Below are 15,913 nucleotides of genomic sequence, written 5' to 3' on the forward strand. Positions count from 1 at the left end.
TCTTAGTGGAATTGCATTAAATTTATAGGACAGTTTAGAAAATGGACATTTCTATGATCTCTTTGAATATTGTTTCATCCTCATTCTTCCTGTTGTATCTTCTGGAGATTCTGACTTAAAACTTCAAACCCTTTAAATGTCAGTTATTATGTTTTTCATTTCTAGAAGTCCCATATGGTTCTTTTAACCTCTGCTTGGTCATTCTCTATAATCTCTTTTTCCCTGTTCATATTGTTAAGATTTGTTTCTTTCTTTTCTTTTCTTTTTTTTTTTTTTTTTTTAAGATTTTATTTATTTATTTGACAGAGAGAGAGAGACAGCGAGAGAGGGAACACAAGCCGGGCGGCGTGGGTGTGAAGAGGGAAAAGCAGGCTTCGATGTAGGGCTCGATCTCGGAACCCTGGGATCATGACCTGAGCTGAAGACAGAGGCTTAATGACCGAGCCACCCAGGCACCCCAGGACTCACTTATTTCTTAAACTTGGTATTTCATAATCTGGTCCGATAAATCCCCTATCTGAAATCTTTGTCAGTCTGATCCTTCCGACTGCTGTTTTTGCTGGCTCTGGCTCCTACTGCCTTGTTGCCTTGTATGTTGTGATTTTTTTTTTTTTTTTTTTAAAAAAAGGAGAAACCAAAAACTATGACCTTATCATTTATTTTCCTTGGAACTTTATCCTGGGAATTCTTTGAGGTCTGGTTTAAAGTTGTTTTCCCACAAAGAGGATTTGCATTTCTTTCTGCTAACCCAGCAGCTCTTTAAATTAGATGTCTGGCTTTGAGAGTTTTCTGGCCTGCTCACGCAGACCTGTAGGAGGGCCGTCTGTGGATTCAGTCTGAGCTGAGGTGGAATCTTCATGCTGTCACTTACTGTGTGACCTCGGGCAAGTCATTTGATCTCTCTGCCTGTCCCAGCATCTGTGAAAAAGCTATAAACACCTAGTGCCTTAGGCTGTTGCAAAGCTGAAGTAGGGGAGATTGGGTTGTATACAGAAATACAGGGCTTGCTGGGGGTTCTTCCACACGGTGGGTAGGCTGGTAGGCAGTGGGTGTTGTTGTGTTCCCCTGAGGAGCATCCTCTCCTGCCCCAGCTGGACCAGGCAACTGGTTGGCAGACCCCAGCTTGGGTCCTGCCCCTTGCCCGGAGGATCGGAGTCTGAGTGGGAGCCACCGGCTTTAAACCTTCCTCCTGTGGATTATTCTGCCTTCAGCTCTGAGAGGTCTTGAGCCTCCTGGAGCCTTTGAGAGATGCTTCTGCCCTCAGTCTCCACTTGTCTTGGAAGTCACTTGGGGCCAGGTAACAAGAAAAATGACATTTAACAGAATTGTTTTCCGCTTCAGATGCTGCAGGGATGTTTTGGTCGGTTGGTTATGGTTTTTTTCAAAAAATGTGTTTTGTAACTACATGGTAGGTACAAAAATAATCATTATTCATCATGGGAATGTACATTGACATAATATAAGTGTAAAATAAAGTTGTATATTGGCATGAAAAAAATGTGAAATCCTTTCTGTAACAAGAACTAAAAAAATTAAATAAATAAATGTAACAGTATCAGCTCCACTGGGGCACCTGGGTGGTTCAGTCAGTGAAGCATCGAACCCATGATTCTGGCCCTGCTTTGGGCTTCGAGCTCAGCCGGGCGTCTGCCTGGGAGTCTCTCTCCCTCTTTCCCCAACCCTCCTCAGGCACGCGCACTCACTCTCTGACCTCTCTCTCTCAAATACATAAGTCTGGTTTTTTTTTTTAAAGATTTTATTTTATTTATTATTTTATTTATTTGACAGACAGCGAGAGAAAAAACACAGGCAGGGGGAGCGGGAGAGGGAGAAGCAGGCTTCCCACTGAGCAGGGAGCCTGATGTGGGTCTCAATGCCAGGCCCCTGGGATCATGACCTGAGCTCAAGGCAGTCGCTTAACCGACTGAGCCACCCAGGCGCCCCCAAATAAATAAGTCTTTTTTAAAAAACTTAATATGAACTCAACTATATTGAGAGAAATGGGGAAAAGGAAATATGTTCAGGTGTCAGCGGTGGTTATTTCTGAATAGTGGGATTCTGGAGTCACTTCTTCCCCGGTGGCAGCATGGCACAGACAGCAGTGAGAGGGTGGCCTCAGCACTCAAAGTCTTGTGCGAAATCCGTACTCGTGTGGCCTCAGGCACATGACAGGCTCTCATGGTCACAGCCGGCCCATCTCCCGGGCTTTGTGGACAAGAGGAGCAGTGGGTTTGAAGCGCCCGGCCTGCCCCACCAACGGCCACCCTTATTCTCCCACAGGGACATTCTTGCCGGGTCTTTAAGGATACGGCGCGTGTACTCCTTTATAATCAAAGAAGGAGGCGATACATGCTCTGCTGACAAAAACTGTTTACGTCTCCTGGTTGGGTGTGTGGAGTTTCCAGACTAATCCCCTGATGCTGCCGGAAAGGGTCTTGAGGCCCGAAGAATACTTGGGAGCCACTGCTGGGGAGGGCAGAGGTGGGAGGGTGCTGGCAGGGCAGTGGGGGGGGGAGAGACTGCAGGTGCAGCCTGGCCTCAGAGGTGCTCAGCCTGTCCCTTCCGTCCGGCGCAGGGCGCAACGAGCCCCTGAAGAAGGAGCGGCTGAAGTGGAAGAGCGACTACCCCATGACCGACGGGCAGCTGCGGAGCAAACGGGATGAGTTCTGGGACACGGCACCCGCCTTCGAGGGCCGCAAGGAGATCTGGGACGCCCTCAAGGCCGCCGCCTATGCAGCCGAGGCCAACGACCATGAGTTGGCCCAGGCCATCCTGGACGGAGCCAGCATCACCCTGCCTCACGGTGAGCGGGCGGGGCCGGGCTTTGTCCCCACGAGGATGGGGACCGCCAGGCCGCTTTGGGTGGAAGGGAGCCGGCAGCCGGCCCCACACTGGGAGTTTTCAATCCAAGCTGCTCGGTGGCCAGGGTGGCCCTTTGCTTGCTAATTCACGCAACTCTCACTGAGTATGTGCCAGGAGCGGGGACTCAAACCAAAGGGAGACGCAGTCCCCGCTTGTCTACTGAAGACATAGAAAGGCACCAGCCAACCTCAAAGCAGCGTGAGGAGAGCAAGCTAGAGTTGCCCGGGGTACTCTGGGATCACAGAGCATCTGAGAACCCTTCTGTTGAGGGTTACTACGGGCTGGGCACTGAGCTAGAAGCTTCTGCTGTAGTATCTCATTTAAGTTTATAACAGCCTTATGTAGTCAGGTATGGGAAGTGGAGGGTCACAGTGAAACTGTAGAGTCACAGACCTGGGTTTTAACAAATGTCTCTGCTCTTGGTAGTGCGCCCCTGACAGGGAGCTTCTCGATTTTAGTCTCAGGAACTTGCAGCTGTAAAGCAGAGATATGCACCTCACAGGATGGTTGTTAGGACTCAGCAAGATATGCAGAACCACCTTTAGTCCAGTCCTGGAACTTAGTAGGTGCTTCGGACACAACAAATATATTACTGTGTGCAATACCTAGTATAGGAAGTCCCCTGGGGCCCACCAGAGTAGAAGCTATGGACAGTAGGGCCCGTGCCTTCTCACTCACCCTGGTAACCCCAGCACCCAGCATGTAGCTCAGGAAAGAGTTGTCGAATGAAAAAATGGAAAGTTACATCATTCACCAGCATTGAACAGTAGTACCTGCAGTACCTGGCAGAGCCAAGATGCCGGCCCCATGTGTTCCTGATTCCACCTTGAACTCCTCCCAGCTGTCTCTCCCAGAGAGCCCTGACTGTAGGTTGGTTTCGGGGACTGTGGGATGGCCATAACAGGTGTATTGGGTTGCTCAGGCTGCTCTAACAAAATACCACAGATAGGGTACCTTATTACCCAACTGAGATTTCTTTCTCATAGTTCTGGAGGCCGGGAAGCCCAGGATCTAGGTGCCAGCTGATTTGGTTTTCGGTGAGGGCTATCTTCGTGGCTTATCAATGGCCGCCTGCTTGCTGCGTCCTCCCATACATACTGGGAAAGCATGGCCCAGTGTGTCTTAGAAAGACACTAATCCTGTTGGATTGGTGCCCCACCCAGATGACCTCCTTACCCGCCCTGACTCGCGTACGCGCCCCTCTCTTCCCATGGCCAAGACAGAAACTGTGGGGCTCTCCGAGCAGACCCTGACCGCCCCGCTTCTCGCGCAGGCACCCTCTGTGAATGCTACGACGAGCTGGGCAATCGCTACCAGCTGCCCGTCTACTGCCTGTCGCCGCCCGTGAACCTGCTGCTGGAGCACACTGAGGAGGAGAGCCTGGAGCCGCCCGAGCCCACGCCCGGGGTGCGCCGCGAGTTCCCGCTGAAGGTGCGCCTCTCCACGGGCAAGGACGTGAGGCTCAACGCCAGCCTGCCGGACACGGTGGGGCAGCTGAAGAGGCAGCTGCACAGCCTGGAGGGCATCGAGCCATCCTGGCAGCGGTGGTTCTTCTCCGGGAAGCTGCTCACAGACCGCACGCGACTCCAGGAAACCAAGATCCAGAAAGATTTTGTCATCCAGGTCATCATCAACCAGCCCCCGCCGCCCCAGGACTGAGGAGCCCGCGGACCCCTGGGAAGAGAGGCCATGGAGGCCTCTGCGGGGCTAAGAGGCCTCCCGGCGGAGCGCTGGGTCCCCCCACCCTGCTGCTGCCTCCGAGGCCTGTCACTTTCTTCAGGGGCGCCGCCTGCCATGTGGCTGCTGGGCAAGCCATGAAGGGACCCTGCCTCCCGGGGGGCCCGGGAGCCACGAGGGCCCCGCACCCAGGAAGCAGTGCTGCCACACACAGGCTTTGCCAGCCTTGTTGGAGAAAAGGCAGACAGGGGCACTCCACCCTGCCTCTCTCCCGCAGCAGGTTCGAGCCACGAGGGGCCAGCCCGGAGGCCCCTAGAGCCCAGATCTGTTGTCTGGTGCTGCCGGCTGTGCTCACTCCGGTTTTCTGCTCAGGGTCTGAAGCAGCTGCTGTCCCCTTCCCCTGCCCCTACTCCCTGACTCTGCCCTGGGCCCAGTGCCAGTCCTCTGGAGGGGAGGAGATGGCTTGTGAGCCCCAGGGGCAGGGAGCCTGAGGCCGGCCTCTGCCTCTCCCTGCCCCCAGCACAATTGGCAGAGGTGGAGGGGGCGGGCGGCCAGATGGCTGTGCTATTGTGGCAGGGGTCTACATGGGGCCATCTCCTGGCTGTAACCCAAGCGGTGGGGGGTCTGCAGCCCGGCCATGGCCCACAACAGGTCCCTGTGTACAGACATATCTGCATATTTATCAATAAAGCCTTTTGCTCCTACCTTCTCTCTTGCCTAGCTTTGACTTTGGGCTCCCTGGCTGCTCTGTGGAACCCCAGAACCAGTTCTGGTGTGGGAGTGGGTCGCAGCCGAGAGGAGAGATCCTTGAATTCCTAGTGTTCCAGGCCCTGTGTTGGTTCTCAGGAAAAACACTTAATCTCTGAGCCCACTTGGTTTTCCTTAATGTGGAGACAATGCCACTTGCCCTGCCTCTTCCTCAGTTGCCGGGAGAATTACATGGCGTAACAGATGTGAGCGCACTTTGAAAGCAGAGGCAACATATCAGGAAGGTGGTATTTAATAACCTGCCAGGTCTGTTCCTGGAAGCGAGAGGGTCCTGCCCGGGCCCTCAGGACTGATGTATGCACCCTAATCCTAGAGATGCCACCCTGCACCCTCAGGGATGTGAAAGCAAAATCTTGGACACATTTAGATTGCGAGCATGTGTCCCTTAGCAGCGAGGGGACCAGAGAGGAAAAGGAGCCAGTGCCTACCCTTCCTGCGGGGAAAGTGTGCACATCACCCAAAGGGGACCTCTTTTAGCTAAGGGCGAGCTGCATGAGCAGTACAGAATTGCCGCACTGTGGCGTCTGTGTGCACGATGGCCCAGGGCTCACTCCCGGAGTTCTAGGTATGGAGCAAATTCAGGTCTGCTTTTTCTCCATTGAGAGTATTTTCCTTCTCAGCGAGCATGGCCAGACCCCGGTCAGGGTGGCCTGACAAGGCAGGATGATCAGAAGGGGCTGGTTGTCACCAAGGCTCGGGACTGCACTCTGGCCCTTTTAGGGTGGCTTCCTGACACCCTGCCTGAAGCAAGACCTTTTAAGTTTTGCAAGGCCTGGTGAGACAGAGGGTCAAGGTTTTGTCGGAGGCTAATGGACCGGCAGGCACATACAGCAACGCCTCACTAGGGGGCGCTGTGGAACTCCGGAGACACAAAAGCCGGCCTGAGCTGTGAGCGAAGAGGGAGGCACCTGCTCTTACTCCTGCCCACCACCTTGACACTCCAGCCCCGACATAGCAGAGTCGGCCCCGCCACAGAGCAAGCAGAGTCTGTTCACAGGACAGCTGGGGACACAGGCCTCCATTGGGTCCTTACAGTTGTCTTTCACTGACAATGGTGGGCAGTTGCCAGGCGTCCAGCAGGTGGCACTGTCATCAGGGTTAGGGGCAGCCAGTGGGTCCATTGTGCAGCCCAGCTGCCACCACTAAGGCCCAGCCCCACCCAAGCATTCAGGACAGAGGCTAGGCGGGCTCCTTCCTGCAGCCCTGCTCTTTTGGGGTGCTGGGCCCTTCAGCTCCAGCAGGTCGGGGGTGGGGTGGGGCAAACTGCCCCTGCTTCCCTCAGCTCCCCGGGGCTGCCCGGGGTGAAGGTGACAGGTGGGGGAGGCAGGTGGAGAATTGGGCCAGTGAGCTCATGGCAAAGGCGCCCAGCGGGGTGGGGGTGGGGGGTGCCCTGCCTTATAAAGCCCCCGAGGCCCTGGGGCCTGCAGAGGCCGGCGATAGACAGCACCATGGAGGGCTCCGAGGCAGTGCAGAGGGCCACGGCGCTTATCGAGGAGCGGCTGGCACAGGAGGAAGAGAATGAGGTACAGGCATGGGTGTGGGGACCCAAGGGGATTCTAAGGAGATCCAGCTCTACTGTCAAGGGAGGTAAGAGCCTGGCTGCCGCATCTGTGGTAGGAAGGAGGGCAGATGTCCCCAGGGGCCCAAGGGCTCCATTCCAGCCCCAGGGTGCTCCTGGTGGAGGGGTTTGCTGCCAGTGGGAGACTGAGGCTTCAACCCCCAAGAACTGAGAGACGGTGGGGTGGGCGAGCCAAGCTGGGCTCCTGATATCCTGTCACCCACCTGGACCTCAAGGAGGTGGGCCAGGCTGCGCTAGAGCAGGACAGCTGGGATGCTGCCTGAGAATAGGGGAGTCTGGGGCCCTGAGAGATCCCAGCTGCTGGGCGGGAGGCTGAGACAGGAGAAACTCCTGCATTTGGTCCCTGAAGAATAGAGACTGGGAGCAGAGCAAGGAAGCGGTGCCGGGAAAGGAAGCATGGGTTTTCCCAGGACGACCATCTGCGCTCTGGGAGGCCACTGGAGCACTGCAGCTCTGGGCAACTGGCATTTGCTCTGGGAAAAAGGAGTGGGGAGAGGGGACGAAGGTGCAGGCTTGTCTACTCTTCATTCTGTTTAAACTACTATTTGACTTAGAGTCTGCTCTGCCAAGTGCCAGGGGCTGTGAGGAGTAAGAGGCTCAGGAGGGCCAGCCCCTGCCTCCTCCTTAAGAGTCCTACATTCATTCTAGTCAGCATCTGTCAGGGACATAATCTGCAGAGAAACAGGCAGACTGAGGCAATGGTGAACTAGAGCTGTTAAGTCAGCAGGGAAGGGGCACAAAAGGTAGGTGCGTCACTCTGACTGTGGGTGCTCAAGGACTCCTGGGAACAAGATGACATTTGAGCAGGACCTTCAAGGCTGGTGAGTGGAGATCAGAGAGGGAGGGAATTCCAGGCTAAGGAAAAGACAGGCACTAAAAAGTTTAGGTGAGTGATGGTGGGGCCGTTGTGAGAAAGTCTGGTAGGGCCTAAGGCTGGGTACAAACCCTTGAGGGTCATGGGAAAGATATTTATTCTTTGGGCAATGGGGAGCCACTAAGTGTTGCTGAGTGAGGGTGAGTGGTGCCATCTGACCTATTTTTAGGAAAGCAGCTCTGACAGCCTGAGGAGGACACGTCGGCAAAAGACCGGGCCCTAACAGGAATGGGAGGAAGGAGACAAATCAGTTTGGAAGTAGGCTCTGGTCACCAAAAGAGTGGCTGAATAGGGGTGAGGAAGAGGGAAGGACCAGGACTCTGGTGGAAGAAGAGATGTAAACCAGAGGCGGGGGCGGGGGTAGGGGGACAGGCTTGTGGGGGAAGAGTTTGGGCTGAGCCCAATGAGTCCCAGGCTGGGGCATCCTTGGATCTCCAGGAATGCCACTTACTTCTCCCCTGGGGCCAGGTAGGTGAGTCATGCCGCTGTGCCATTTCTGGAGTGCTGGCGTTGGACAGAGACCTTCAGCAGGGGGACACGGAGCTGTCCTCATCCATCCATTCACCCAACAAATATAGCAGCACGGCTGTCGGGACACCGGGTGCCCACAGAGCCACCCTTCCCACCAATGCCTGCCACATGCCAGGCACTGTGCTAAGCTCTGTACAGGCATACTTTTTTTTTTTTTTTTAAGATTTTATTTATTTGACAGAGATCACAAGCAGGCAGAGAGGCAGGCAGAGAGGCAGGCAGAGAGAGAGAAAGAGAGGAGGAAGCAGGCTCCCTATTGAACAGAGAGCCTGATGCGGGGCTCCATCCCAGGACCCTGGGATCATGACCTGACCTGAAATCAGAGGCTTTAATCCACTGAGCCACCCAGGCACCCCGAGGCATACTTTCATTTAATCTGTACAATGATCTGCAGAGTAAGGTGGGCCTTTGTTTCAATGTGTTTTACCCACTAGCACCCAGTTCAATAAACACTGAGTACTGACTGTGTGTCAGCCCCCAAAGACAAATCTGAAGTGAAGGACTAGAGAGTCTGGGTAAGGCCTGTGTGAGCACGAGAGTCTCTAGTTGTTCCCACTAAGTCCCAGCCCAGCAAAATTCTCAGAGGGGAGCCTCTGTCCAGCCTCCCCCTTCTTGGTGTGGGAAGTGAAGGAGAATCCCGAAGCCCAGGGCTTGGGCTCTGTCATGGGAGCATACTAGGTCAGGTCATCACTGAGGACTTACTGGTGGGCAAAGATGCTGAGCGCCTCCTGTCGTGATCCATTCACTCACTCACTCGTTTATTCTCCAACATTCACTGAGCACCTGCTGTATGCTAGAGCCCATCATAGGTGCTAGGGCTACCAAGCTAATGGCAACCCAAGCCTACCCTTGGGATGCTCCATGAGGAACCCAGCCAGGATCCCCCAGGCTGCAGCCCAAGGTCATCTGTTGTTCCTGTAGGAAGATGCAGTGTTTCAGGTGAGGCCAATACTGGGGATACCTCAAACCATGTAAGCCCAACACAGAAGGGAACAGCCAGTGGGCACCAGGACCTCCCGAATGAAGACTGGGGAAATTGGCCCTCAAAACAGCCCTAGAAGAGTATCCCACCAGAGCTCAGTGGAAAAGGCACAAGGCAGCTGAGAGCTCTGTAAGGGTGGGCCATTCCTCCTAGCCGCCATCCGGACTCTGTGTCCTCTACCCGGGGTGAATTTCCTGGCACACAGAGATGGGCGTCAGCCTGTCACAAAAAGTGGAGGGGGTCCTGAGAAAGCGGTCCGGGCAAGTCAAAACTACAAAGGGGGACTTGGAAGGAGTTTCACCCATCCAATTACAATGAGAGTCCCTTCAAACTGAAGCCTAGGTCGCTGTGGCTCTTGTCCCTCAGTTTCCCTGACAAGTTTCCAGCTCCAGGATCTCATGGAGCAGTAAAATCTGAGGGAAAAAAGTTGGTATCTGAGAGTTGCCACATTTTTGTATTGACACATGAATCTATTTTAAAAATAACTATCAATTCTTACCACAATCATTTCATCTATGTGAATCTTTAATGGCGGCAAAGAAATCACCACCACCACCACCACCACCACCACCACCACCATCATCGTCATCTCGGTGCTTTGAAAGTGAATATATTTAATTTCACGAAAACTCATTCCAGTAGCCCTTAAACTTGTCTTGCTGAGGACACATGACCACCAGTGGACAGGTGTTTGAGCTGAGGTTGGGGTAGGGTTGAGCTGGAGAACTATGGGAGCTGGCTCTCCAGGACCAGTCGGGAGTGGGGCTCTGAAGTGCTCGGATGTCACACAGTAGGAAGTCCTTGGGGTTTCCTTGGAGTGGGTTGGGGGAGAGGCTACCTGCCGCCCTGGGTACTATGGGCAGGTGCTGGAGAACATCCTCTCCTTGGCTCACCAGAAACTCCGAGGAACCACACAGCAGAAGCTGCCCATGGACTTGCTGGTGTTGGAGGATGAGAAGCACCACGGGGCTCAGAGTCTGGCCTTACAGAAGGTTAAGGTAAACGTGAGGAGAGTCCAACCTCTGCACTCAGGGATCAGGACAGGCAAGCTATGGCTTTGCTCCCCCTAGCTAGTATGCAAACCCATTATCTCAGCACCCGCTACCCCAGGAGCATGCTAACGATGCAGAATCTTGGCCCCACCCCAGACCTGCTGAGTCACAATCTGCGTATGTACAAGATCCCAGGGGATGGACTCATTTTGGAAGCCCCAGCTGATGGGATAGCAATACAGCTGGGCAGTATGCCCGTGTTAAGGGGCTCGGGAGGTTGTGTGTGCTGACAGGAGAGACCTCTGTGCTGCTGAGAGGAAAATCAGAGTTTCCAGAACACTAGTGTGTAGGGTGATCCCAAAGGATGCTTGTCTGAAGGGCACCAACCAGGCCATAATGGAAGTTACCTCTGGGAGAGAAGGGCTTTCTCTTCAACTCTTTTATGTTTGTATATTTGTTTGTGTATTTGTTTTTTAGATTTTTAAAAAAATTATTTGAGAGAGCACGAGCAGAGGGAGGGGCAGAGGGAGCGGGAGAAGCAGGCTGCCCACTCAGCAGGGATCCCAGGACCCTGAGATCATGACCTGAGCCGAAGGCAGACTTTTAACTGACGGAGCCACCCAGACGCCCCTGTTTCTGTATTGTTTATGATCTCACACACACATGAAACTGCATGGAAAGCTGAGGATTCAGATTCCATTCTCAAGGGCTGGGCTACCTCTGAGAGTCCCTCCTCTTGCCCTTCACCTACATGAAGGCTCAAAACTGGCAGCTCCTACGCTGTCACCTCAAGTCTCCCCTTGTCCCCTGATTGGAACCGTCTGTGTCCCCGTCTCATCTGGATTCTCCCTCTCCTGAAAAGCTCTCCCTATCCATCTCCCCAAGCTTGACTCAGGGGTCCCCAAGATCCCAGCATGGGGTTTGATGAGCCACCTCCATGCAGGGCCAAGAGCGTGTGCGCAAGACGTCCCTAGATCTTCGCCGGGAGATCATTGACGTGGGGGGGATCCAGAACCTCATCGAGCTGCGGAAAAAACGCAAGCAGAAGAAGAGAGAAGCCCTGGCGGCCTCCCAGGAGCCACCTCCAGAGCCTGAGGAGATCGTAAGGGTCTTGGGGAGGACCCCTGTGTCGGCGGGGGGAACCCAGGAGGGCCTCTGATCACTGCAGAGCAGCCCTCCATGACTGCATTCGTTCCTTCCAGACTTGCCCTGTGGACGAAGAGACATTCCTGAAAGCGGCAGTGGAAGGGAAAATGAAGGTCATTGAGAAGTTCCTGGCCGACGGGGGTTCCCCGGACACCTGTGATCAGGTGAAGTTCTACATGTACCTTCTGTCTGCCTCCCTTTCAGAGTTGCCTCCCCACTCCGCCCACCCACTTGTGGGCCTGAGAACAGGCGTTGGGGGTCCTTCGGCAGGGGGTTTGGGTGACCCCTTGCCCACACAGGAATTTACCTAAGTCCTTAGGCCCTTTTCACCTTGAACTACCTCCAGAGTAACAAATGTCATGTCGTCTTCTAGGGAGGAAAGGGGAATGGAATTAAATAATAAGAGCCCAAACCAAGAATTTGGGGCTCAAATCCCATCTCTATGACTCCCTAACTATGTGACCTTCGGCTAGCTCTGGGCCTCAGTTTCCTCCTCTGTAAAACGGCCTGCTTCCCTCGGAGCATGTCACGGGGACCAAATGGAATATTAATGCCTCAGTTAGTATTTAGTGAATGGAGGGAAAAAACGATAGCACATGCAGGATATGATATTGTTTTTGTGTTGCATTGTATATTACACTTCCTTTTAAAACGTATTGATTGTTGGATAGTGGCGAAATACATATAACCTGAAACACGCCACTTTAGTCATTTTAAGTGTACAGTTCAGTGCCATTCGTTGTATTTCCCAGGCTGTGCAACCATCACCATGATGTTCCAAATGTTTCCATCGCCCCTCACACTTCTGTTTTCCCTGAAACCGCCTCTTTCACATTTCACATGCATCTCCTGGGACTGAGAAATTTGATGGTCCTCCCCTGCAGCCTGCATTACTGTGGGCTTAGGCTACATGGCCTTTCCCTTCCCTGAGACTCAGGAGTCTCAGTCCTCTTGATCCATCCAAACACCTTCCACCTTCAAGCCCTGTGCCGGGTGCTGGGAGTACAAAAAAGGAAAGACCAGCGTTGAGAGAAGGGGGACATCCACACATAACCATATCTTCACTATGGGAAGATATGCCTCATGGCCTGAGGGTTTCAAGAGACCTAAGCAAAATGCTGAAGTTCATTCCTTCCTTGAATCAGGCATGGGTGTGCTCCTGCCCCTTCTGGCCCTGGGCTAGGCACCCAGGGGAAACAGTCTAGTAAGTCTTGGCCTGCCCTTCCAATACCCTCTCTGAAAGGTTCTCTGGGACCTCTGGGGCCAGCTCCGGCCTAGAGGTTTTAAGATAATGGCACTTGAGCTGTCCCGCCTCTTGAAGGAGTAGCAAGAATTCATCAAGCACTCATAGGAAGTAAGGGCAAAATGGGCATTCCCAGCAGAGGGAACAGCCTGTGTCAAGGCCTAGCTTGATGTGCTTGGGGGTGGGGGATGGTGAGAAGGTCAGAGTTCCCAGGATACAAGAGGGTTCCAAGGATGGTCTGGATAGAACATGAAGGGACTGCCAGAACATGGATATGATGGGGACCAAATACAGGGATCAGATTCAAAATGGTTGGTAAGGTCTATCCTCAGCCTGAGGCCAGAAATCAGGCCCTGATGGTCTCTCTGGGGACAGTTCCGCCGGACAGCACTTCATCGAGCTTCCCTGGAAGGTCACATGGAGATCCTGGAGAAGCTTCTGGAGCATGGGGCCACTGTAGACTTCCAGGATCGGGTGAGTAAGAGATGCCTATTGGGTGGGAGGTAGGAGGTGGGCCCAACACCAGTGGACCCTCCCTCCGGCCAACCTGGGACACAAACAGGTTTCCTCTGGGGCCAGCCCCCACCTCCAGTGAGATGTATGGCCTGGGGCCATCTTCCATAAACCTGGCTTGGACCCGAGGCTTCTCCTGCTCCGCTCGGTCCACTGCCCAGGCACAGACGTGCCTTGCCCCTTCTCTGTCCTCTTTCCCTGGATTCCTCCAGCCCTCTTAGCTGAGGTCCTTTCCCCTAGGGCACTTCCTCCCCTACAGCCCCATCTTTCCCTTCTAGCTGGACTGCACAGCCATGCACTGGGCCTGTCGTGGGGGCCACTTGGAGGTCGTAAAACTCCTGCAAAGCCGAGGAGCAGACACGAACAAGAGGGACAAGGTGAGGCAATAATGCTCACAGGTGTTAAGACGGGTGGGAAGGGAGGGCAAGGGGCAGAGACCAGAAAAGCCCAGGAGGCAGGATAGTGAGCTAGTCTGATTTCAGAGGGGCTGCAGAGTCCAGGAAGGGGTCTTTGCCATCACCTGTAGGTCCTTGGAGACGCCGTCTGGGGATGGGAGCAGGAAGGACAGAGGAGAGAGGATGAGAAGAAATCCACTATTTAGGGGGCTTTGGGATCACCCCAAAGAGGTGGGATTTGTTTATCCCTGTAATCCTTCATCATCCTTTGTCTATCTGTCCGTCCATCCCTCCATTCACTTATTCATCTGTTCGCTTGTTTCTTCATTCACCGTTTTTCTATTCATTCATTCCTTTGTGTGCAACCTTGAACTAGGGACTGCCGCTGAGCCTCTGTGGTGCATCTATCACATGTCTTACAGAATTCTTATATAACTAGATGGGGAAGTGTACGTAAACTATTTATTGAGCATAAGGCTGATGTTTTATAAGCTTCTGCCATGCCCGTCCCATAGTTACCTCTCAGTTAATAGCACCTATTATAATTATTAAGACAAGGGCAGCAGAGCTCACAGCTGTTTCCAGCTGGGTGAGAGGGGAACCATAGAAGGCCTCGCAGAGGACGAGGCATCAAATGCTTCCGAGGTAGACCACTGAATAGGACGGTGGAAATGGTAGAACTCTCAGTCCTTATGGGGCTCAGGCCCTGGCACTGGGACTTGGGGAGAGGATTAGGCTGGAGCTTGGACAACCTCCCTCCCAGAAGCACCACAGTCCAGGTGCCTTGAGCCAGCGGTTCCTGCTTCCTTCCCACACAGCTGCTGAGTACCCCCCTGCATGTGGCAGTCCGGACGGGGCACATGGAGATTGTGCAGCACTTTCTATCCCTGGGCCTGGACATCAATGCCAAGGACAGAGTAAGTGTCCAGCTCCCCTTCTGCTCAGCCACATCCCAGGAGTGCAGGAAGCCCGAGGGCATCCACATGCCCCTGTGCGCCATACTGACTGTCACATTGGCTCTAGGAAGGGGACAGTGCCCTGCATGATGCTGTGAGGCTCAACCGCTACAAAATCATCAAACTGCTGCTCCTGCACGGGGCTGACATGTTGACCAAGAACCTAGTAAGTCCATTCCTTCCCTGATTTGGTAACGAGTGTGCACCACTCACACAGGCTCTGCGCTGGGCACTCAGAGGAAACACGGAACTAAGAAAGACTCTGCCTGCCCTCGGAGCACACTCACAGTGGAGGGTCTCTCGGGGCACCCTGGGAATTTGGGGCCCACCCACCTTTCCAGATCTCTGTAAGCTTATCTCTGTCCAGAGGGCCAGTGCAGAGAAACAGCCAGAAAGGACAGTAAGAGGACTTCCCAAAGGTCTCCAAATAGATCCGAGGGGGTCCTAATGTCCAGGCCTAAGGAGGCCAAAATCATGGAGGAACCCAACTGAAGGGAACCTAAGCGTTTGGTTGGCACGACCACCCCTAGCACAACACTGTGTGGGTCTAGAGTTCTCTTGGGGTCCTACGTTGCTTAGTCCGCGCTCTTCTTTGGAGCCCAGAGCAATCACGAAAGAGGGGAATGGGAAGGTCCCCCTGACTCAAGAAAGACTAAAGGGATAGTGGGAAAGTCAGGAAGCTGTGCGGAGGTGGTGGGTGGGGATTTCTCAACCAGGACATTACTGACATTTGGGGCTGGAAATTTATTTGTTATGAGAGAACTCTCCTGTGCATTACAGGATCTTTAAGCAGCATCCCTGGCCTCTAGTCACCAAATGCCAGTAGTCCCCACACCCCTCACTGTGACAATCAGAAACATTCTAAATATTGCCGCTTGCCCCTGATTGGAACCCCTGGTATAGATGAGGGAACCTCCTGGTACAAACTTCTGAGCAGTGACAAGATCTCCGCTTGGTTCTCCCAGGCAGGAAAGACCCCGACGGACCTGGTGCAGCTGTGGCAAGCTGACACCCGGCAGGCTCTGGAGCCCCCGGAGCCAGAGCCAGGGTCAGAGCAGAATGGACTGCAGGGTCCCTCAGAGACCCAGCAGGAGCCCCCACAGCCTCTGCCAGTCCAGTAAACACCTGGCCCAGGCCAGCTGGGCACCCCTCTGGCCTGCGTGCAGCCAGAGGGTCATTAAGAACGGCCCACAGAGCCGAGGATCCTGCCATTCCTCTGCGTGCGATTCGGGACACCCACAAACTGCCGCAATAAAAAAATAAAAAGTTTTTGCAATTGGTTATGTTTGTTTCCATTTGTGTCTGCAACATTCAGGAATGAGGGAAAATGGAACAAGGATAGGTTCAGGGAAGAGGGGGGTTGGAGCCCTTTGGACCCAGCTCTATGGCTTTTCC

At 53.8% G+C, this 15,913-nt stretch overlaps 2 protein-coding genes across 2 annotated transcripts in view; both read left to right on the plus strand.

The window, feature by feature from the left end:
* Positions 1-5,243, plus strand: part of UBTD1 (ubiquitin domain containing 1) — a 52,411-nt gene extending 47,168 nt beyond the window's left edge. The window contains exons 2-3 of the mRNA XM_059398275.1: positions 2,576-2,803; positions 4,136-5,243. Coding sequence (XP_059254258.1) covers positions 2,576-2,803; positions 4,136-4,521 — 614 coding nt within the window. The 3' untranslated portion in view covers positions 4,522-5,243. The remainder of the gene's footprint in view (positions 1-2,575; positions 2,804-4,135) is intronic.
* Positions 5,244-6,531: 1,288 nt separating this feature from the next.
* ANKRD2 (ankyrin repeat domain 2) lies at positions 6,532-15,799 on the plus strand. The gene is given in 10 exon segments (XM_059398282.1): positions 6,532-6,739; positions 6,741-6,830; positions 10,170-10,271; positions 11,209-11,367; positions 11,468-11,575; positions 13,030-13,128; positions 13,446-13,544; positions 14,381-14,479; positions 14,586-14,684; positions 15,484-15,799. Coding segments are annotated over 10 exon segments (1,092 nt in total). The 5' UTR covers positions 6,532-6,658; the 3' UTR covers positions 15,640-15,799.
* Positions 15,800-15,913: the final 114 nt, after the last annotated feature.

The sequence above is a fragment of the Mustela nigripes genome, chromosome 4 (genome assembly GCF_022355385.1).
Source record: "Mustela nigripes isolate SB6536 chromosome 4, MUSNIG.SB6536, whole genome shotgun sequence".
Taxonomy (NCBI): domain Eukaryota; kingdom Metazoa; phylum Chordata; class Mammalia; order Carnivora; family Mustelidae; genus Mustela; species Mustela nigripes.